Source organism: Podarcis cretensis (assembly GCF_951804945.1).
Source record: "Podarcis cretensis genome assembly, chromosome: 4".
In the NCBI taxonomy this organism is placed as follows: domain Eukaryota; kingdom Metazoa; phylum Chordata; class Lepidosauria; order Squamata; family Lacertidae; genus Podarcis; species Podarcis cretensis.
Window position 1 is genome coordinate 668,997 of NC_137173.1, and position 24,006 is coordinate 693,002.

General features: G+C 49.8%; 1 protein-coding gene across 2 annotated transcripts in view; it reads left to right on the forward strand.

The window, feature by feature from the left end:
• The first annotated feature begins 4,619 nt into the window (after positions 1–4,619).
• Positions 4,620–24,006, forward strand: part of LOC307214789 (uncharacterized protein) — a 91,619-nt gene continuing 72,232 nt past the window's right edge. Inside the window, exons 1-2 of one of the 2 annotated variants that reach the window (XM_079973796.1) lie at positions 21,795–21,919; positions 23,375–23,856. In XM_079973796.1, the coding sequence (XP_079829922.1) occupies positions 23,464–23,856 (393 nt within the window). In that variant the 5' untranslated portion in view covers positions 21,795–21,919; positions 23,375–23,463. Of the gene's footprint in view, positions 5,086–21,794; positions 21,920–23,374; positions 23,857–24,006 lie in introns of those variants that run through there. The other variant, XM_079973795.1, reaches the window with a different exon arrangement.

Below are 24,006 nucleotides of genomic sequence, written 5' to 3' on the forward strand. Positions count from 1 at the left end.
CCCGACTCCCCTCTTGAATTTGTCATCTCTTATTGGAAGTCTATTCCCGGGCACAACTTGCTATCGAGGCAGAAATTAGAAGATCTATGTAGAGAAACCTGGCCGGCCGGAACTGCCTCCGCGAAGCCCGAGTTACGTTGGCCAACAGGAGGCTCTTTCAATGAAGACCGCCTGAAACATCTAAGAAACTACTTGATGGAGGAAAAACCCCGTCAACTAGGATAACACCTTAAACAAACAAACAAAACCAATAAAACAATACAACAACAAAAATGTAAAAATTACAAAAACATCAAAATAAAAAAAATAATTCCCCAAACCCAACCAAACATCCATCCCACCCCCACCCCCCACATACAAAAAATCCAAAAGAAAATTAAAAAAAAACATTTTAAAACCACTCTGTGCCCCTCTTGCAGTAACAACTGTCCTAGTGAGGCCTGTCAGGCCCCGCCCTGGGCCAGGTGGTAAGTGGCAGGAAGGAGCAGGACCCTCAGGCACCCACTCAGGGGAGTCCTCCTGGGCAGCAGGCAGCAAGCAGCAAGCCGCATGCAGTCCTTATGAGGCTTCAGGCACCGCCCCAGGCCAGATGGTAAGTGGCAGAAAGGAGCAGGGCCCTCGGCACTCACTCAGGGGAGTCCTCCTGGGCAGCAGGGAGCAAGCACCATGCAGTCCTTATGAGGCTTCAGGCCCCACCCCAGGCCAGATGGTAAGTGGCAGAGAGGAGCAGGACCCTCAGGCACTCACTCAGGGGAGTCCTCCTGGGCAGCAGGCAGCAAGCAGCACGCAGTCCTTATGAGGCTTCAGGCCCCGCCCCAGGCCAGATGGTAAGTGGCAAGAGCAGGGCCCTCAAGCACTCACTCAGGGGAGTCCTCCTGGGCAGCAGGCAGCAAGCAGCACGCAGTCCTTATGAGGCTTCAGGCCCCGCCCCAGGCCAGATGGTAAGTGGCAAGAGCAGGGCCCTCAAGCACTCACTCAGGGGAGTCCTCCTGATAATGCAGGTGAGCTGTGCACATGTGAGCTGCAAGCAAGCTGCCGGCCAGCTCTGTGGAGGCTCCTTTTATTGACACAATATGCAAACCCAGGCAGATACATTTTGGGCTGTGACCTTTACACATCTTCCAGTCCCGAGATCGTGGGGTGGTACAAAGCTATTTTGGCACCTGTTTCCACCGCGTCCTTTTCCCCTTGCACAGTGTATGACGAAGGAGACACAAAGGTTACAGACAGGACATGGCAGAGTACTGAGACCGCAAAAGGTTAGACAGAGGGCAAGATGTTCAGACAGCTGTGGCTTTATCTGTGGAGGGGAGTGTGCCCCACACCCAGCAATCATTCCTACAAAAATAAAAGCAATTTTTAAAAAAGGAGGTGGGGAAATCATGTGTACTATTCTACAGATCTTGCATGTGTTTTATGTTATTTGCAGACTGTAACTCCCAGTGATTTCACATTATCTATGTGTTTCTGTGTGTTCAGCACACATGATTGCAGGTGAGACTGAATAAAAGACTTCCTAGGAAATTCCCTTTGACCGCTTCTGTATTATTTCAAATGTGACTTCACTTACAGATAAGAACAAATATTTATTGTTGACAAATCACACCACAGTCAGCTCATTAATCTCAACCCCAACAAACCCTGTGTTTAACAGGAGCAGCTGCTTTCTTCCCATTTCTTAGGTGGAAATAACTATAAGGAAGAAGGGAGATACACCCTTTCCCTTGACCTTTGGGGGTCTGGGGGGCTTCATTTCACCCCTTAGTCCTGCTCCTGAAAGCTTGGCAAATGTGAAGTATTTGCTCACACTCTGCCATGACTTAAAGATCAACATTTTTTTAAAAATGGTATTGCAATACTAAAAAGGCTCGAGAACGCCATTCCTGTAGTAGCTTGAATTAACAATTAAGCATTTCTGCATGGGGAAATGATATACAGTGGTACCTCGGGTTACATACCAAAGGCCCCCCCAAAAGGGACCGAGGGAGATGCTCAGAGCCCAGCCAAGAGCCAAAGGCCCCCCCCAAAGGGACTGAGGGAGATGCTCAGAGCCCAGCCAAGAGCCAAAGGCCCCCCCAAAAAGGATCCCTTTACATAGGCGGATCCAGGGGGAAGCTGCCCCTTTAGAGCCATTCAAAAGAATAAAGAGCTGAGGTTCAGAAAGGCGAGAGAGGGCTGAGCTGGGGGGGACTCGGCACTGCAAGGGTTAAAGGGAACCGAGCTGCCTTCCTAGAGAGGCCAGGAAGCAAGGGGGGCAGGTCCTCCAGAGCCAACCCCCCCCCTCCCCAGTCCTTCCCTGCTTGGGTGTCTCTCCTGCAAGGACTCTGGACTCTCCTGCAAGGGCTGCCTCGCTCTCCCCTCCTGGGATCTGGTGAGTCTCCTCTCTCTCTCTCTCTGGGATCTGGTGGGGGTCCCAGGGCTGCAGCAGGGGAGGAAGCCTGGGGGGGGGCAGATCTGCTCCTGCGGGGGGGGGGGACCCCAAGTCAGGGAGGAGGAGAGGGTCCTGCCAGGGAGGGGCCAGGGCTGCCACGCTCTCCCTCCTTCCTGCAGATCAGAGGATCCCAAACTCAGTTGGCCCTCTGCCCCCCCCTTTAGAAAAACAATGACTCCCACGAAATCCGGGACTTTAACTTTGAGTGACATCGCTCAGCCTCATTGCACAACAGAGGGAACATCTGCAAATGGTTTTCCAAAGCTGGACGAGGAGGTGGCCTAGACACCCCCCTCCCAAAAAAAACCCCACGGGGAGGGAGGAAGAAAAGGTGGGAGAGGAAGGCCAGGAATAAAGAGAGGGATCCCAGCCCAGAGTCTGGCTGCTGCATTGGGGACCAGTTTCCCAGTGTCTCCCAGGGCATCTCCCCACGGAGGCCACGGCAGCAATCCCCTCGCACCCAGAGCAGGGCATCCCAGGACCACATCCTCTCTCTCCCAAAGGGATTGGTGCTGGCAAAGCAGCCGGAAATGGGCGCTGCTACTCACTGAGCCTCCAGGGACCTGGGCATCAATGGCTGTGCGTGTGTTAAGCTCTCTAACTAAATAACAATACTAAATTACCCTCCTAAATTTCAAGGGAGATGTATTTGGCCCTCAGGGGGTTGAACAGATGTATACCTGGCCCTCAAGAGAAAGAAAAAGGGACCCCACCCCAGGAGTCTGCCTTGAGAGTGGCAGAGAGTCCAAGTGCAAGAAAAGGAGACAGAAGCAGGGGAGTGGGGTGGGGGAGCAACTCCTGAGGACCCCCAGATGAGGACACCCACTAGAGCCAGGCATCCATTTTCCACAAGATACAAATTATTCCCTTGTCAGTCAGTTCTGACTTCTTGCATTTACTCGAAGGCAGGAGCAACTAGACTGATTCACCTCAGAGAAATCCCTTCAGTTGCCTCCCCATTTTGCATCGCAATCTTCCTTCTAGGAGGGCTAGAGTCTGCTTCCTCCTCCTCCTCCTCCTCTCCTCCTCCTTCTCCTCTCCACCTCCTCCTCCTCCGTCTTCTTCTTCAGAAGATATCTCATGGTTTGGTACAGTCCCACCCTGGTTCCTAGGAAGACTCATCCATGCTTGCTCAAGGAACATTTCTCTTCTTCGGACCTAAAAATTCTGTAACTAAACAATGTATTTGCTTTGTAGGATTTCCTTGTTGTTGTTTAGTCGTTTAGTCGTGTCCGCCTCTTCATGACACCCTGGACCAGAGCACGCCAGGCACTACTGTCTTCCACTGCCTCCCACAGTTTGGTCAGACTCATGTTTGTAGCTTCGAGAACACTGTCCCACCATCTCATCCTCTGTCGCCCCCTTCTCCTTGTGCCCTCCATCTTTCTTCTCCAGGGAGTCTTCTCTTCTCATGAGGTGGCAAAGTATTGGAGCCTCAGCTTCAGGATCTGTCCTTCCAGGGAGCACTCAGGGCTGATTTCCCTAAGAATGGAGAGGTTTGATCTTCTTGCAGTCCATGGGACTCTCAAGAGTCTCCTCCAGCACCAGAATTCAAAAGCATCAATTCTTCGGCGATCAGCCTTCTTTATGGTCCAGCTTTCACTTCCAGACATCACTACTGGGAAAACCATGACTTTAACTATACGGACCTTTATTGGCAAGGTGATGTCTCTGCTTTTTAAGATGCTGTCTAGGTTTGTCATTGCTTTTCTTCCAAGAAGCAGGTGTCTTTTAATTTTGTGGTTGCTCTGAAAATCTGCAGTGATCATTGAACCCAAGACATTAAAATCTCTCACTGCTTCCATTTCTTCCCCTTCTATTTGCCAGGAGGTGATGGGACCAGTGGCCATGATCTTAGTTTTTTTGATGTTGAGTTTCAGACCATATTTTGTGCTCTCCTCTTTCACCTTCATTAAAAGGTTCTTTAATTTTTCCCCACTTTCTGCCATCAAGGTTGTGTCATCTGCATATCTGAGATTGTTTATATTTCTTCCTGCAATCTTAATTCCGGTTTGGGATTCATCCAGTCCAGCCTTTCACATGATGAATTCTGCATATAAGTTGGATAAGCAGGGAGACAATATACACCCTTGTCATACTCCTTTCCCAATTTTGAATGAATCAGTTCCATATCCAGTTCGAACTGTAGCTTCTTGTCCCACATAGAGATTTGCTAGCACTTCTCATTAACACAGGTAGAACTTGACAGAAGACCAAAGGGTTTCTTCTGATCTCTTAGAGACTTCCTGAGAGCACAGATGGATGAGCAAGATTCAGCTGGAGCAGGAAGAGGCCATGCCAACCAAACTGGGAGCAGTGGGGGATTATGGGAAAACCCAGTGCTGAAGATCCTGGGTGAGGAGGACACCCTCCGCTCAGAGGTGCAGAGCCAGCAGTTGAGGCAGTTCTGCTGCCAGGAGGCCAAAGGACCCCGAGAGGTTTGCAGCCGACTCTACCACCTTGACCGTCAGTGGCTGAAGCCAGAAAGGCACACGAAAGCTGAGATGCTGGACCTGGTGATCTTGGAGCAGTTCCTGGCTGTCCTTCCTCTGGAGATGGAGAGCTGGGTGAGGGAGTGTGGAGCAGAGACCAGTTCCCAGGCGGTGGCCCTGGCCGAAGGTTTCCTCCTGAGTCAGGCAGAGGAGAGAGAGCAGGTGAGAGAGACTTTCCTCTGGATACTCCCAAGGGGCTCCAAACAGGATGATGAACATCCCATAATGCTCGGCTGATGGCCCATCCTTTTTCTGGGAAGGCATCCATGGAATGAGATCTAACACCCTTAAAGTTTTTGTCTTTGTCATTCTCTTTCTAGTATTTCTCCCCATTCTCTGTTTTGAATCCTTGTTTCTTTTTCAGGAAAAGGATCATTTTGCAGAAATGGACCTGGATTCCTGTGAGGCAGAGAGGCCTCCCTTGGACACCAGAGAGCGGCCACTGGGTAAGGAGGAAGCTGGCTTTTCTCTGTTTGGTCTCATTCTGTTGCTTTCCCAACTAATCTCTGGGTTCTTTTCATCAAGTTTTTTTTTTTTTGGGGGGGGGGGAGTTGGGAGGAAGGGTCCAGAGGAGGAGAGATGTATTTCTGCACGACTAACACATGAAATGGGCACAAATGTCCAAATGTACTCAGCAGGTAAGGCTTTCTGAAGGGCCCATCTGTAGTTAGAGATGCGCTGTTTCACCTGTGAGAGAAGCAGGCACGCCTGGCATCCTGCTTACCTTTTGTCTCTTGCAGGTGACAGAATGATGCTGGCAGGACCTCCTGATCCATCTTTTCATGGGGGCAGAAGAGAAACAGCGGCTGTGGAACGAAATCAGGTATCGGGAAGCTGCCTTGTGGGGACAGAGGCCGAGGGATGGAGCAATGTCATGGACTGGTTGGGCACAGAGGAATGGTGGGAAGAAGCAGCTGGGGAACCAGGAAGGGAGGACGTCTTAGAGACCAAGGAGTGGAGGTGGAGGAAGGATGAGCGGTCAGTGGGAGTAGAGGGAGAAACCTGGGAAGAGGAGGTGTCAGAAGCTGAAGGGGCAATAGGGATTAGTGAGCTGGGAGACTCTGAGTCAGAATGCAGTTCAGAATCAGAGGCAGAAGAGGAAGGAGGCGAGTGGGAGGAGGGAGGTCGAGAGGCAGAGGTGAGTCAGGAGAAGGAGGAGCCACCGGGGGTCAGCATGACCTTGACAGAAGAGTTGACAGAACCTCTTTAAACCAGCTGTACTCTGAAGGAATGATCCAAACCTTACGAACCTTCTGACTGTTTCTTTTTCGCAGAGAAGCTTCCGGAACCCTCTTGAATTACCTTATTTTTCGCTCTATACGACACACTTGTTCCCCTCCAAAAATGAAGGGGGAAAGTGTGTGTGTCCTATGGAGCGAATGCAGGCTTTCGCTGAAGCCTGGAGCGCGAGAGAGGTCCCAGCGGACAGCTGCCTGCAGCCCGAAGCCCGGGGAGTGCGGCGCTGTGCACCCCGGGCTTCGGGCAGCTCTCCACAGGTCTTCGGAGCCCGGTGGGAGTTCCTGCCGGGCTCCCAAGGCTTGCAGATAGCAGTCTGCTGTCCCCGAAGCCAAAAAAGTGAGACGGGGCGCTGCGCTGCCCTCCATCTCGCTGTTCCAGCTTCGGGATGGCTGCGAAAAGCCTCTGCAGGGTGGCGGGGTGAAGGCACCCCACCGCCCTGCAGAGGCTACAAAGGATGTCCCTAAAAGCCTCAAGCCTTTGGAGTGCAGCTGCGCTCCAAAGGCTTCAGGGATCTTTGAGGCTGGTGGTGGGGGAAAGCAGCGCTTCCTCCCACTGCCAGCCCCACAAGCTCGGGGGGCAGCAGCAAGGTTCCCTGACCTGCTCTTGAATGCACCATGAACGCACCTTGTTTTTGAGGGGGAGAACAAGAAAAAAAAATCCCCCCCCCTATTCTCCCCCTTCTATGGTCCGGTGTGTCCTATGGTCCGGTGCATCCAAAAGAGCGAAAAATACGGTAACTAGAATAGGAAAGAGCTCTACATATCAGATCAATGCTTTCTCCACTAAGAAATGCAGACTGACAATTTATTAAGTGCAGGAAGTATTGATACGCAAAACACCTCTGGAAAAATATTGCATGTACACTTTCCTTTGACAAGAATAAATCCTAGCCTTTGGTTGGTAGACCTGCAGTTCACTAGCAGACGACACAGTCTGACCAGAAGCTTCTGTGAGCAGCAGAACAACATCCTGACTCCGAAAACTAAATGTTGTCCCTCACATTAGAAAACAAAAGGCTACCTATGAAACCTGACACAGTTAAGGAAAAAACACAACTCACTCATCAAAACAGCTATCTTATAAACCTTATCACCTTATCTTAGTTTGGTTAGCTTACTAATAGTATATAGACTCCACTCAAACATATAAACCAATGTCACGGCTAAAATGGCCGCTGTTTCTTTAATGCGAATACAGCTGGGTCAGCATGACTTAGCGGCCTGCAGCAGGTTGTATATATAAAGTGAGAAATGTTAGTTTGAGGCTGAAGCTGGTGTTTGGTTGGTTAGTGCTGGTGTGTATAGTTATTCAGTCGTGTTTTGCACAAAGACTTGTTCCAAGGATATTCTCGTGGACTCTTTTTGTTCCGACAAGGGTCCGAGGACCAGGCTGAGGAGACAAAGGGAGGTCAGAACCTTTTCCTTCTTTTTTGCTTTTTACAAACACTGACAACCAAGACCGGAAAACCTCGCTTTATAGCAAATCTCTCCAACAGAATATTCAACAGAGCACTTCTTTACCAAACCACATCAACAAACTTTGCACTATATCATCTCACTTTTCAAATCTCTCCACACTAAAGAAACTTCCTCCTAGACAACTAGTCCATTAATTGAGTGACGGTGCAAACTGACAGACCCTCCAGGAATGAGCTGCTCTTCTCATTCGGCCTGAAACTCAGCCAAGATTGTGAATATCGTGTTCTCGCTGATAAGGAGTTAACTCCAGCTGTGAACTGTGGGATTTCCTGCCCAGATAACTCTGTGACACCAGCTTCTGAATGTCGCCTGTAGGATTCATCTGTAGTTGCAGTTTTCATGGAACCCTAGAGTTGAAAGGGACCCCAAGGGTCATCAAGTCCCACCCCCTGCATTGCAGGAGTCTCAGCTAGATCACCCAAGACAGATGGCCATCCAAACTAGGCTTCTTGTATTTCTATATTCATCACTGAGTACTAAAATAGGCTTCTAAGCAGTGGACAGACGAGAACAAATAGTGTCCAGGATTCACTTTGTTGTTGTTGTTGTTTAGTCGTTTAGTCGTGTCCGACTCTTCGTGACCCCATGGACCAGAGAACGCCAGGCACTCCTGTCCTCCACTGCCACCTGCAGCTTGGTCAGACTCATGCTGGTAACCTCGAAAACACTATCCAACCATCTCGTCCTCTGTCGCCCCCTTCTCCTTGTGCCCTCCATCTTTCCCAACATCAGGGTCTTTTCCAGGGAGTCTTCTCTTCTCATGAGGTGGCCAAAGTACTGGAGCCTCAGCTTCACAATCTGTCCTTCCAGTGAGCACTCAGGGCTGATTTCCTTCAGAATGGAGAGGTTTGATCTTCTTGCAGTCCATGGGACTCTCAAGAGTCTCCTCCAGCACCATAATTCAAAAGCATCAATTCTTCGGCGATCAGCCTTCTTTATGGTCCAGCTCTCACTTCCATACATCACTACTGGGAAAACCATGGCTTTAACTATACGGACCTTTGTTGGTAAGGTGATGTCTCTACTTCTCAAGATGCTGTCTAGGCCTGTCATTGCCCTTCTCCCAAGAAGCAGGCGTCTTTTAATTTCGTGGCTGCTGTCACCATCTGCAGTGATCATGGAGCCCAAGAAAGTAAAATCTCTCACTGCCTCCATTTCTTCCCCTTCTATTTGCCAGAAGGTGATGGGACCAGTGGCCATGATCTTAGTTTTTTTGATGTTGAGCTCTCCTCTTTCACCCTCATTAAAAGGTTCTTTCATTCCTCCTCACTTTCTGCCATCAAGGTTGTGTTATCTGCATATCTGAGGTTGTTGATATTTCTTCCGGCAATCTTAATTCCGGCTTGGGATTCATCCAGCCCAGCCTTTCGCATGATGAATTCTGCATTTAAGTTAAATAAGCAGGGAGACAATATACAGCCTTGTTGTACTCCTTTCCCAATTTTGAACCAATCAGTTGTTCCATAGCCAGTTCTAACTGTAGCTTCTTGTCCCACATAGAGATTTCTCAGGAGACAGATGAGGTGATCTGGCACTCCCATTTCTTTAAGAACTTGCCATAGTTTGCTGTGGTCGACATCTTTATCAACGACTTGGATGATGGACTCAAGGGCATCCTGATCAAATTTGCAGATGACACCAAACTGGGAGGGGTGGCTAACACCCCAGAGGACAGGATCACACTTCAAAACAACCTTGACAGATTAGAGAACTGGGCCAAAACAAACAAGATGAATTTTAACAGGGAGAAATGTAAAGTATTGCACTTGGGCAAAAAAATTGAGAGGCACAAATACAAGATGGGTGACACCTGGCTTGAGAGCAGTACATGTGAAAAGGATCTAGGAGTCTTGGTTGACCACAAACTTGACATGAGCCAACAGTGTGACGCGGCAGCTAAAAAAGCCAATGCAATTCTGGGCTGCATCAATAGGAGTATAGCATCTAGATCAAGGGAAATAATAGTGCCACTGTATTCTGCTCTGGTCAGACCTCACCTGGAGTACTGTGTCCAGTTCTGGGCACCACAGTTCAAGAAGGACACTGAGAAACTGGAACGTGTCCAGAGGAGGGCAACCAAAATGGTCAAAGGCCTGGAAACGATGCCTTATGAGGAACGGCTAAAGGAGCTGGGCATGTTTAGCCTGGAGAAGAGGAGATTAAGGGGTGATATGATAGCCATGTTCAAATATATAATAGGATGTCACATAGAGGAGGGAGAAAGGTTGTTTTCTGCTGCTCCAGAGAAGCGGACACGGAGCAATGGTTCCAAACTACAAGAAAAAAGATTCCACCTAAACATTAGGAGGAACTTCCTGACAGTGAGAGCTGTTTGACAGTGGAATTTGCTGCCAAGGAGTGTGGTGGAGTCTCCTTCTTTGGAGGTCTTTAAGCAGAGGCTTGACGACCATATGTCAGGAGTACTCTGATGGCGTTTCCTGCTTGGCAGGGGGTTGGACTCGATGGCCCTTGTGGTCTCTTCCAACTCTATGATTCTATGATTCTATGATTCTATGACACAGTCAAAGGCTTTTGCATAGTCAATGAAGCAGAAGTAGATGTCTTTCTGGAACTCTCTAGCTTTCTCCATAATCCAGCGTATGTTTGCAATTTGGTCTCTGGTTCCTCTGCCTCTTCTAAATCCAGCTTGCACTTCTGGCAGTTCTCGTTCCACATACTGCTTGAGCCTTCCTTGTAGAATTTTAAGCATAACCTTGCTAGAGTGTGAAATGAGTGCAATTGTGCGGTAGTTGGAGCATTCTTTGGCACTGCCCTTCTTTGGGATTGGGATGTAGACTGATCTTCTCCAATCCTCTGGCCACTGCTGAGTTTTCCAAATTTGCTGGCATATTGAATGTAGCACCTTAACAGCATCATCTTTTAAAATTTTAAATAGTTCAGCTGGAATATCATCACTTCCATTGGCCTTGTCATTCACTTAGGTAGCCCCAACAGCATGCCCCCTTGAACCCCTGGAATTTGGCTGTGGGGCACTGGGAAGGATCCTCTTCAGAACAGGACATGAGGAGAGGAGAAAGGGGATCCTTCCATCTGGGAAACTGGAATCCCTGCGTAGGCAGGATGACTTGAAAACCACAAGGAAGAGAACGTCAAAATAGGCATCCATAATACAAATGTGCAGCAAAACAATCCTATTGAAACAACGCAGCAATTAACAGGAAGGAAGGAGACAGAGCATTGTGTAGCAGATCATATTTCTGCTGTCTCAGAGGAGGACATTTCCCTTTTTCTTTTAGGGTCCAGTGTGCTTTGAAGATGTCACTGTTCGTTTCACGGACGAGGAGTGGGTGTTGCTGGATCCTGACCAGAGAGCTCTGCATAAGGACGTCATGGAGGAGAATAGTGGGATCGTGGCCTCTCTTGGTAAGGCTCCCTGTGGGATCGTCCTATCTGCCAGGAAATTCAAGAAATACCTCTATGTAACAAACCTCATATATTTTCACAGGGTTCAACAGCGCCCCCTCCAACACCTAGTTTCTGTCAGGTTTTCTGTTTTTGTTTTCTTGGGTTGATCCAAGAGACGCCTGACATTGGCGATGGAGGGGATGCCATGACTGGGCCAAACAAAATCCATCCCAGAGAAGAGCCAGGCTGATTGAATCTCAGGTAGTAGAATCAGTGATAATAATAATAGTAATAGTAGTAATTTTTATTTATCCCCTCCCCATCTGGCTGGGTTGCCCCAGCCACTCTGGGTGGCTTCCAACACATATATACACATGAAATATTAGTAATAACAATCTGTCCTCATATAAAAAGTACATTAACTTTAAAATAAACAATTTATAGTAGTGGCCAAAATTGTGGAAATCTCTTGCAAAGAGTATATTTCTGAGGTTTGATGGCTCAAAACACCACCTTTTTGGGAGTGATACCATAAAATTGTATATCAATGGAAATATAATTTTAATGAAGAATGCAATGCAATAACTTTTATGAAAGCGTATGTATTAGAACAGCAGCCTTATAAATACGAAACATGAAAGACATAGAAAAAATTAGATCTACAGAAATTCTCACCATGTCAATTAATACGTAGTTTGTTAACCTTTAGCTTTAATTCTGGCCTTACAACGCCTTCCCATGGAGTGAAGCAAGTTTTTCAGTTCTGCAGCTGTAATAATATGAATCCAAGATGGAATTGTTGCCTCTATTAATTGGGCTTTATTGCTGGATTGCTTCTAACTAAATATTTATATAAATATATGTCAGGGAACTGCCATCGGAGCCTAGGGTGGAGGTACAGCTCCCCAATGACGCCGGAGAGGGAACCAGCAAGGAGAGAGGGAGAGCTTCCTCTGGGGAAGGAAATCAGCGTGACGCCAGGAGGAAAGGGGAGGCTGAGAGGGTTTCGGAGGGAGGGCTCCGAGACTCTTCCACCAGCGGGGAGAGCACAGGACCTCCGCTGGGCACGCCCACTCTGCGCAGAAAGCTTGCGTGCAGGGAGGCTAGGCGGAGACTTGGTGTCAAAGAACTTTTATGCTGGAAGAAGTTCAGGAAACGCTCACTGATGGATTCTGCCAGTGATTGAGACAGCCACGGTGTAAGGGCTGTCTAGCCAGGGAAAAGTTTTAGCCAGACAACCCAGCTTGGAGCAGTGACGGCTTACGCACAAGCAACCCCAATTCCCATTACAGCATATATTGTTGTTGTTTAGTCGTTTAGTCGTGTCTGACTCTGACTCGTGACCCCCTGGACCAGAGCACGCCAGGCACTCCTGTCTTCCACTGCCTCCCGCAGTTTGGTCAAACTCATGCTGGTAGCTTCGGGAACACTGTTCCACCATCTCGTCCTCTGTCGTCCCCTTCTCCTTGTGCCCTCCATCTTTCCCAACATCAGGGTTTTTTCCAGGGAATCTTCTCTTCTCATGAGGTGGCCAAAATATTGGAGCCTCAGCTTCACGATCTGTCCTTCCAGTGAGCACTCAGGGCACTCTAGTGGGGTGCCACAGAGTTCTGTCTTGGGCCCGGTCTTATTCAACATCTTTGTCAACGACTTGGATGATGGACTCAAGGGCATCCTGATCAAATTTGCAGATGACACCAAACTGGGAGGGGTGGCTAATACCCCAGAGGACAGGATCACACTTCAAAACAACCTTGACAGATTAGAGAACTGGGCCAAAACAAACAAGATGAATTTTAACAGGGAGAAATGTAAAGTATTGCACTTGGGCAAAAAAAATGAGAGGCACAAATACAAGATGGGTGAGACCTGGCTTGAGAGCAGTACATGTGAAAAGGATCTAGGAGTCTTGGTTGACCACAAACTTGACATGAGCCAACAGTGTGACGCGGCAACTAAAAAAGCCAATGCAATTCTGGGCTGCATCAATAGGAGTATAGCATCTAGATCAAGGGAAGTAATAGTGCCACTGTATTCTGCTCTGGTCAGACCTCACCTGGAGTACTGTGTCCAGTTCTGGGCACCACAGTTCAAGAAGGACACTGACAAACTGGAACGTGTCCAGAGGAGGGCAACCAAAATGGTCAAAGGCCTGGAAACGATGCCTTATGAGGAACGGCTAAGGGAGCTGGGCATGTTTAGCCTGGAGAAGAGGAGGTTAAGGGGTGATATGATAGCCATGTTCAAATATATAAAAGGATGTCACATAGAGGAGGGAGAAAGGTTGTTTTCTGCTGCTCCAGAGAAGCGGACACGGAGCAATGGATCCAAACTACAAGAAAGAAGATTCCACCTAAACATTAGGAAGAACTTCCTGACAGTAAAAGCTGTTTGACAGTGGACTTTGCTGCCAAGGAGTGTGGTGGAGTCTCCTTCTTTGGAGGTCTTTCAGCAGAGGCTTGACAACCATATGTCAGGAGTGCTCTGATGGTGTTTCCTGCTTGGCAGGGGGTTGGACTCGATGGCCCTTGTGGTCTCTTCCAACTCTATGATTCTATGATTCTAATTTTGCTATAAGAAGCTGATGATCTGAGCCATAGTCAGCTCCAGGTCTTGTTTTTGCTGACTGTATAGAGCTTCTCCATCTTTGGCCGCAGAGAATATAATCAATCTGATTTCGATGCTGCCCATCTGGTGATGTTCATGTGTAGAGTCGTCTCTTAGAATCATAGAATCATAGAATCTTGTTTATTTCCCATGCTTTGCACATTAGTGTACATACATTGAAATCCATTAATCATTCCCCCGTGTCTCTTATTTAAGGATTTTTTCCTCCCACCACTAGGTCTGCATGCTGTTTGCTCCATTTGGTCTATGACATTTGGAAGATCATCTTCATCAACTGATAGACTCCTACCTTCAGGAGCACTGTCTCCCTCCCCCATATTAGTCAGTTTAAAGCCCTCCTGATGAGGTTTCTGAGATTTTTGGCAAAAACATTCTTCCCAACTGTTGTGAGGTGCAGCCCATCGCTTGCCAGAAGTCCATCTTCAAGAAACTGCAGTCCGTGATCTAAGAATCCAAACCGTTCCTGTTTACACCATTTGCGAAGCCAGCTGTTCACTTCCACTATTTTTCCCTCTCTCCCTGGGCCACGTCGTTCAACTGGGAGGACAGATGGGATGACAATTTGTGCATTTAAGTGCTTCAATTTCCTGCCTAGAGCCTCGTAGTCTCTTTTGATCTTCTGGAGGCTATTGCTTGCAGTGTCATTGGTTCCCACATGAACCAAGAGGAAGGGGTATTTGTCAGTGGGTTTTAGGATTCCTTGCAGTTGTTCAGTTACATCTTGGATCTTAGCCCCGGGGAGACAGCACACTTCCCGAGACATCTTGTCAGGCCCACAGATCACTGCTTCTGTTCCCCTCAGTAGGGAATCCCTATCACCACTACACGCCTCCTCTTAGGTTTGGTCGGGGTTCTTCCGTGAGCTGTCTGTTCCAAGGTCGCCTGCACATTCCCTGAGGACTGACTTTGCTGCTCGTCTTCATATACCTGATTGACTGTAATGAGGGAGAGATCCTCAAATGGAGTCTGCTCTTCGTCTTCCATGCTAGGGGAGAGGACCTCAAAGCGATTGTGTATTTCTAAACAATCAGAGCGAACCCTGGGCCTCCTACTTCTTAGAGTCACATTTCTCCATATATCTGGCTCCTGTGTTGGTGAACTAGCCTCCTTCTCAGGGGAGTCCCCTGTCTCCTCCTTGGTGGAGACGGTGTGCTCTGTTGCTTCCAAGAAGAGCTCCAGCTCTCTAATTCTTTGGAGCGTAGCTACACGTTCCTCCAGTTGCTGGACTTTGTCTTTTAAGAGGGCAATCAACATGCAATTGCTGCAGGTAAAGCTGCTTGCAACCTTTGGCAAGATGGCAAACATTGCGCAGGAACCGCAGGCAACTGCAGCTGTTCCCTCACTCTCCATCTTGAGAACATGTCGTTGGGGGTGGCTACAGTGGTCCTCCATCATAAGAAGCATGAAGACAGGACAAATAACCCCCCCCAAAAAACCCTAGGTCTCCCCCAACAAACGTTTGAGACTAGCTCCCCTAAATCTAAAAGATGGATCAAACTGTGCACGCCACTAGGCGCGCGCCGCTGCCCTGCAAACAGCGGATTGTGTTGTTGGAAAAGCGTGTTTGTGATGACCAGCTTGTTCTCTTGGCAGAACTCTATTAGCCTTTGCCCTGCTTCGTTTTGATCTCCAAGGCCAAACTTGCCAGTTGTTCCTTTTATCTCTTGATTCCCTACTTTAGCATTCCAATCCCCTATGATGAAAAGAACATCCTTCTTTGGTGTCACTACTATAAGGTGTTGTAAGTCTTCATAGAATTGGTCAATTTCAGTTTCTTCAGCACCAGTAGTTGGTGCATAAACTTGGATTACTGTGATGTTAAAAGGTCTGCCTTGGATTCGTATCAAGATCATTCTATCATTTTTGAGATTACATCCCAGTACAGCTTTCACCACTCTTTTGTTGACTATGAGGGCCACTCCATTTCTTTTACGGGTTTCTTGCCCACAGTAGTAGATATGATGGTCATCCGAACTGAATTCGCCCATTCCCGTCCATTTTAGTTCACTGATGCCCAGGATGTCAATATTTATTCTTGCCATCTCATTTTTGACCACCTCCAACTTACCCAGGTTCATGGTTCTTACATTCCAGGTTCCTATGCAATATTTTTCTTTACAGCATTGGACTTTCCTTTCGCTTTGTCCATGGAGTTTTCTTGGCAGGGATACTGGAGTGGCTTGCCGGTTCCTCCTCCAGGTGGATAACGGTGGGTCAAAACTCTTCACTATGACCTGTCCACCTTGCGTGCCCTGCTCGGCATAGTTCATAGCTTCTCTGAGTTATTCAAGCCCCTTCGCCACGGCAAGGCAGTGATCCATGAAGGGGTTAGGTCATATACATTCCCATTAATGATGCAAATTCTGCCCACACCTTTTTCTGTCATACAACCCCAGATCATCACACCATCTATGGGAACAACCCTTCAGGCTCTTTCCAGTATGACACTTTGGCCCCCACCCTGGGGTGAGAGCATGCATTAGCAGAGTTTAGCGATAACAGACTGTGCAGGATTGTAGCATCAAGAATTTTATTTACAGCAGAGAAAACATAGAAACAGGGCCACGTCCTCTAAGTCAAAAGAGAAGGACAGAGGAAGTAAAATCATCCTAACTTCCGTTCCCATACACCCAGCAGCAAGGAATGTAAATATAGGATCATAGGACCCTGCAATGGGAGAATGAAAATACTAACAACTGGGTGTTTCACGGTCGGTGTAATGCAAGTAGGATGTAAATCTTCTCCCATTCTCCTCATGCATTTCATGCCATCACTACCAAGCAAGGAGATTGGGGTCTCATCACTCCAAATAACACTTTCCCATTGTTCGCTGTCCAGTTACCATGGGTTTTAGCCCATGTTTAATCTTTCCAACCTTGGCTTGAGAATTTTGCGCTAGGATGAGAACGGAAATCATTTGGCGGCAGTGAAGCAGCAGCAAGAGGCCACATTCGTGAAAGCATGCCTCTATTTAAGAACAGTTTTGAGTTAAAAACAGACTGCCGGAATGAAAGAAGTTTGTAACTACAGGTACCACTGTAAATCAAACAAAGCCACATTTAACCAACCATGTAAATCTAAAAATAAATATGTTGGATATTGATAAACAAAAAAAGGTATTGAACACACACCCAACTCCCTTCAGTTCTTCTCCATTTCTTCCTGAGGCTCTAATCCCTTTTTGTCTCCATTGCAGATTGTGATGAATTGGAAATCGAGAACAAGGGTGACCACAACAAAATTCCCATAAAGAAGAAGCCACATCAAAATTTGGAGTGTGGAGAAAGCTGCAGTCAGAGCTCCCACTCCACTTCCCAACAAAGAATTCACACAGGAGAGAGACCCTATCAGTGTGTGGAATGCGGAAAGAGTTTCAAGAGGAGCTCACATCTCACTTCCCATCAAAAAATTCATATGAGTGAGAAACCCTATCAGTGTGTGGAATGTGGAAAAAGCTTCAGTCACAGCGACATTCTCACTAAGCATCAGAGAATTCATACAGGGGAAAAACCCTATCAGTGCATCGAATGTGGAAAGAACTTCAGGAGGAGCTCCCATCTCATTTCCCATCAAAAAATTCATACAGGGGAGAAACCCTATCAGTGTCTGGAATGTGGAAAGAGCTTCAGTCAGAGCCACAGTCTCACTTTCCACCAAAGAATTCATACAGGTGAGAAACCCTATCAATGTGTGGAATGTGGAAAGAGCTTCACTCATAGCTCCTCTCTCACTTCCCATCAGAGAATTCATGCAGGGGAGAAACCCTATCAGTGCATGGAATGTGGAAAGAGCTTCAGTCAGAGCTCCCATCTCACTGCGCATCAAAGAATTCATACAGGGGAGAAACCACATCAGTGTGTAGAATGTGGAAAGAGCTTCAGTCACAGCCACAGTCTCACTTTCCATCAAAGAATTCATACGGGAGAGAAACCCTATCAGTGTATGCGATGTGGAAAAAGCTTCAATAAGAACTCCAATCTCACTTCCCATCAAATAATTCATACAGGGGAGAAACCCTATCAGTGTGTGGAATGTGGAAAGAGCTTCAGGAAGAACTTCACTCTTACCTCCCATCAAAGAATTCATACAGGGGAGAAACCCTATCAGTGCGTGGAATGTGGAAAGAACTTCAGTCAGAGTTCCCATCTCACTAGGCATCAGAGAATTCATACAGTTTGGAAAAACCCTTCAGTATAGCTTTAGACATCAGGCTAATATGCACCTTTTTAAGTAGACCTTTGGCAGATTGACATCTAATGTCCTTTTAAAATGTTGGGAGGGGGGTTACAGATGTGTAATTTTTGTTTTTATTTTGTCTTTTTATGTCGTAACCATCCTTAGACCTGAGGGTGTAGGGAATAGAAGCCAACTCTTAGAGGCCGAGGGTTCTTTGCCCCCCAATAAAATATTTGAGGGGGCACCCCCCCAGTTGATTCCCCCCCACACATTGATTTTACTTGCCAGCTACCAGTATGCACTGGTCCCTCTGCCCAGGAAGGTGATGGGCTATGTGGATGCCCTCAGCCGGCTACCACTACCATAGACCAATCCCAACCCAGTGCGCAAGAGGTCATGAACCTGGAGCTGCTTCCTGATTGCCCCAATCAGGTGCAGGAACTAGCGTGCCACTCCATAAAAGATAGGGTCATCTCCCAGGTCCTGGACTGGGTGTGGCAAGAATGGCCCAGTAACAGCTGAGGTCCGGATTTGCGGGCTACACGACCCGCAAACAAAAACTGTTGGCCCACAGATGATGCCTGTTATGTGGGAGGAGGCTGGTAGTTCCCCAGCCACTCCGCCAAAAGTTCCTCACAGCCATACACGAGAGACACCCAGGGGTAGTGAGAATGAAGGCCCTTGCCAGGAGTTACATGTAGTGGCCCGGGATCAATGGGGAGAGATAGAGGCCTGGTTTAAATACGGCCAGACCTGCCAGGAGTCCCACCTGGATCCCCTCAGGGCCCCCATCCAGTCCTGGGAGTCCACCCAAGAGCCATGGTCCTGCCTGCACATGTACTTTGCTGGCCCCTTCCAGGGAAAAACATCCTTTGTAGTGGTGAACTCCAACACCAAATGACTAGAGGTCACCCTGGAATGGTTCCATTTCTATGGCCGTGGTCATCTGGGTACTACGTAGGCTGTTCATGACCCATGGGCTTTCCTGACACCCTCGTCTCAGACAACAGAACTGCATTCACGTCAGAGGAGTTCCAGACTTTCACAGTGCAAAATGCCACCCGCCACGTCTGCTTGCCACCGTTCCACCCAGCCACCAACAGCAAAGCAGAGCGCACAGTGCAGAGCACCAAAGATACCCGAGACCACCGAAAGCCAGTGTGGTGTAGTAGTTAAGAGCGGTAGACTCGTTATCTGGGGAATCGGGTTCGCGTCTCCGCTCCTCCACCTGCAGCTGCTGGGTGACCTTGGGCCAGTCACACTTCTCTGAAGTCTTGCAGCCCCACTCACCTCACAGAGTGTTTGTTGTGGGGGAGGAAGGGAAAGGAGAATGTTAGCCGCTTTGAGACCCCCGAAGAGGGGTGATAAAGCGGGATATCAAATCCAAACTCCTCTTCATCTTCTTTGCCGCATGACGCAAGGGGGCTGGGAGTACCACCTCACCACATTCCTTCTAGCTCAGCACAGCAACCCCAGCACAACAACCGGCCAGAGCCCAGCGGAACGATTAAAGGCCGGCGCCTCACAATAAGACTTGACCACCTTCACCCCAACAGAGCTCAGGACAAGGCAGCGGTGGGGGGTAGCATGGACCCCCGGACCCAGGGTACAGAAAGAATTTCAGGGCAGGCCGTCATGGGTAACTGCCACAGTTAGCAGGGCGACTTGCCCCATGTATTATGAGGTGCTAATGGGTGGGGGGGGGTGGGCAATGCTGACACCGCCACTGCGGTGAGCTACAGCGACCGTTCCTGGGAGAAAACCGGGAGGAGGGCTGGACAGAAGGGTCCCAAGGGGGCAGCTGGGCGGTGAGGCCTATAGAGCAGGAGGAGTGGGCAGGGGAGGCAGAACCACTATGCCCAGAGATAACCCCTGAGGCCGAGCGGCCACAGGAACCAGAGTTGTGACTGAGTGGGCCAGCTGTGCCAGACCAAATGCATCCAGCAGCCCCGGAACATGAGCCAGAACCAGAACCCCCAACCAAGAAACACCCCAGGCATCAACTTAGACGTAGGCAACCAGCGTACATTGAGGACAATGAATGCAAACCTCCTGTATGTACTGAGCTTGGATCCAAGAACAATATGCAGGTAGGATACAGAAGGCAGCAACCTGATTGGCCTGTAGGAACAGTCCATTCAGGCTCTAGGAGGGGACATGAATCAGCCAATCACGGGGGACCCATTGTATAAATAATGTACATATAGCCAGAGGTTTGGGGGGGAATTCATTCACTGTATACTAGGAGCTGAAATAAAGAGCATGAAATCAATACTCCGAGTATATTTCACCCTTTGCGGGGGGAGCTCAAGCAGTGGGGAGATTGCAAGGCCTGCCGGGGCAGTTGGTTGCTGGGACAGACAGTATAGCCAGAGCTGAGTCTGGGGTGTAAAAGGTAAAGGGAGCCCTGACTGTAAGGTCCAGTCGTGGACGGCTCTGGGGTTGCAGCGCTCGTCTTGCTTTATTGGCCGAGGGAGCCGGCGTACAGCTTCCAGGTCATGTGGCCACATGACTAAGCCGCTTCTGGCGAACCAGAGCAGCACACGGAAATGCCATTTACCTTCCTGCCCGGAGCGGTACCTATTTATCTACTTGCACTTTGACGTGCTTTCGGACTGCTAGGTTGGCAGGAGCAGGGACCGAGCAATGGGAGCTCACCCCGTCGTGGGGGTTCTAACCACCAAACTTCTGATTGGCTCTGTGGTTTAGACTACAGTGCCATCTGCGTCCCTCAGTCTGGGGTGTAAAGGTAAAGGCAACCGGCGTCCCTCACAACTCCACCAGAGGGCCAGGGCCTCTCTCTGATTGGCTACCCTACAAGAGAGGGATGGAGGGAAAATAAAGAGGGCCATTTCTGAGGGGATTTTTAGAAAGGGCTGGATTTGAGATGGGAGAGAGGGAAGGTTGGGAGAAGATGGGGATGAGGAGAGGGTGGAGGGAGGGAGAAGTGGCTCTGATCTGAGTGGATCCTCCGCTCTGAGGAGAATATCTATGGAGCCAGAGGAAGGAGCCTCACAGCTGAGATGGGGAGACCATGTTGAGGGTCTGGAGGGAGTGAAGCTGGAGGCAGAAGCTGTGGGAAGACTCTCTTCTTCTTCTTCTGGGGTCTCCTTCCAGTCAGGAGGAGAGAGATCTCGTAGGAAAAGGAGATTCCCAAGTCCGTGGCAAGGGCTGAGAGGATCCCCTGGGTCTGGCATACGAAGGAAAATACCTGAGGGGAACCCAGGAAAAGTGGCCCCTGGCTGTGAAGGAAGCTGGGCTGTGTCAAAAGTACCTCACGGAAAGACCCCTCATAACTGAGGGGATGAGAGAGAAGCAGCAGAAAGAGAGTTCAGTCTTTCACCACCTATTGTGGAAACCTGAACATCTCCCTGAAGTGCAGCAAGTGAATTGGAGGGAAGCTGCAGAACCGTGTTCAATCCTGAGGCCTTCAGGTCCGCCACCTGCTTTCCCGGGTGCGAGAGGACCTTTTCTGGCTCCCGATGAATTCTCCCTGCTTTTGGGCGGGACGGGCCTGTCTGCTGATTGGGCAGGCGACTGTGGACTGCGGGAAGCTCGGCTGCCTATTGGCTGGGAGGGCGAGGAGGCGGCTGCTTCCGCTGATTCGGCAGTTGAGAGGCAGCTTGGGCCAAAGCGCTCCCAAATAGCCCGAGAAAGGCGGCCGATCCTCCGCTGGCAGGCTGCCCTGAGGGAGACGAGCGGCTGCTCTTCTTCCTCCTCCTCCTCCTCCTCCTCCGGGCTCGCCTAGGCGGGGCAGCCGAGGGGAAGGAAGCCAGCAGCGCGAGGACTGCGAGAAGATGGGGCTGCAGGCCAAGGCAGGGAGGTGCTCAGGGCCCAGCCAAGAGGAGAGCCGGGCAGTGGCCTCGCCAGGGGGGCAGCTGGCCCTCCACAGCCATCGCAAATAACAGAAAATCATGGAAATCTGCCTGGCTGCGGGCGTGGGTGGACTCGGCATTGCAAGGGTTAAAGGGAACCGAGCTGCCTTCCTAGAGAGGACAGGAAGTGGACGGGAGGGGCAGGTCCTCCAGAGCCAAGGGCCCCCCCCCCGTCCTTTCCTGCTTGGGTGTCTCTCCTGCAAGGGCTGCCTCGCTCTCCCCTCCTGGGATCTGGTGAGTCTCCCCTCTCTCTCTCTGGGATCTGGTGGGGGTCCCAGGGCTGCAGCAGGGGAGGAGGCCGGGGGGGCTGGATCTGCTCCTGCAGGGGGGGGACCCCAAGTCAGGGAGGAGGAGAGGGTCAGGGGTGCAAAGACCCCCCCATATGCTCCTGCTACCCAGAGGAGGAAGGAGCCCCGGGGCTGAGAGCCAGGAGGAAGGTCAGGGAAGGAGAGAGCGCGTGCCGGGAAGAGGAGGGGGACCCCAAGTCAGGGTGGGGGTCCCAGGGCTGCAGCAGGGGAGGAGGCCTGGGGGGCCTGATCTGCTCCTGCAGGGGAGGGGGGACCCCAAGTCAGGGAGGAGGAGGGGGTCCTGCCAGGGAGGGGCCAGGGCTGCCACGCTCTCCTTCCTGCAGAGCAGAGGATCCCAAACTCATTTGGCCTTTCGCCCCCCCTTTCAGAAAAACAATGACTCCCCCAAAATCTCCCTTCTTTATACAGTACAAAGGAGTCCCTAGGACTTTAACTTTGAGTGACATCGCTCAGCCTCATTGCACAACAGAGGAAACACCTGCAAATGGTTTTCCAAAGCTGGATGAGATGGACTAGCCCCCCCCCAAAAAAAAAATAACTCACGGGGAGGGAGTGAGGAAGGAAAGGTGGGAGAGAAAGGCTACGAATAAAGAGAGGGATCCCAGCCCAGAGTCTGGCTGCTGCATTGGGGACCAGTTTCCCAGTGTCTCCTAGGGCAGCTCCCCACGGAGGCCACTGCAGCCATCCCCTCGCACCCAGAGCAGGGCATCCCAGGACCCCATCCTCTCTCTCCCAAAGGGATTGTTGCTGGAAAACCAGCCAGAAATGGGCGCTGCTACTCACTGAGCCTCCAGGGACCTGGGCATCAGTGGCGTGTTCAGCCATCTAAGAGAATAATAATGTCCAGATACATTCCTGGCCCTCAGAGCAAAGAAAAAGGGACCCCACCCCAGGAGTCTGTCTGGAGAGTGGCAGAGAGACCAAGTGCAGGAAAAGGAGACAGAAGCAGGGGAGTGGGGGTGGGGGGAGCAACTCCTGAGGACCCCCAGGCAAGGACCCCCACTAGAGCCAAGCATCCATTTTCCACAAGATACAAATTATTCCCTTGTCAGTCAGTTCTGACTTCTTGCATTTACTCAAAGGCAGGAGCAACTAGACTGATTCACCTCAGAGAAATCCCTTCAGTTGCCTCCACATTTTGCATCGCAATCTTCCTTCTAGGAGGGCTAGAGTCTGCTTCCTCCTCCTCAGTCTTCTTCTTCCTCTTCTTCTTCTTCTCTCCTCCTCCTCCTCCTCCATCTTCTTCTTCTTCAGAAGATATCTCATGGTTTGGTACAGTCCCACCCTGGTTCCTAGGAAGACTCATCCATGCTTGCTCAAAGAACATTTCTCTTCTTCGGACTTAAAAATTCTGTAACTGAACAATGTATTTGCTTTGTAGGATTTGCTAGCACCTCATTAGCACAGGCAGAACTTGGCAGAAGACCAAAGGGTTCCTTCTGATGTCTCAGAGACTTCCTGAGAGCACAGATGGATGAGCGAGACTCAGCTGGCCCTGGAGCAGGAAGAGGCCATGCCATCCAAACTGGGAGCAGTGGGGGATTTTGGGAAAACTCTGGGCAGAAGATCCTGGACACCCTCCGCTCAGAGGTGCAGAACCAGCGGTTGAGGCAGTTCTGTTTCCAGGAGGCCAAGGGACCCCGAGAGGTTTGCAGCCGACTCTACCACCTTGACCGTCAGTGGCTGAAGCCAGAAAGGCACACGAAAGCTGAGATGCTGGACCTGGTGATCTTGGAGCAGTTCCTGGCTGTCCTTCCCCTGGAGATGGAGAGCTGGGTGAGGGAATGCGGAGCGGAGACCAGTTCCCAGGCGGTGGCCCTGGCCGAAGGTTTCCTCCTGAGTCAGGCAGAGGAGAGGAAGCAGGTGAGAGAGACTTTCCTCTGGATACTATTTTGACCAGAGCCAGGGCCTTTTCGGATGTGGCTCCGTCCTGGTGGAACGCTCTCTCACAAGAGACCAGGGCACTGTGGGATTTGACATCTTTCCTCAGAGCATGCAAGACAGAGCTGTTCC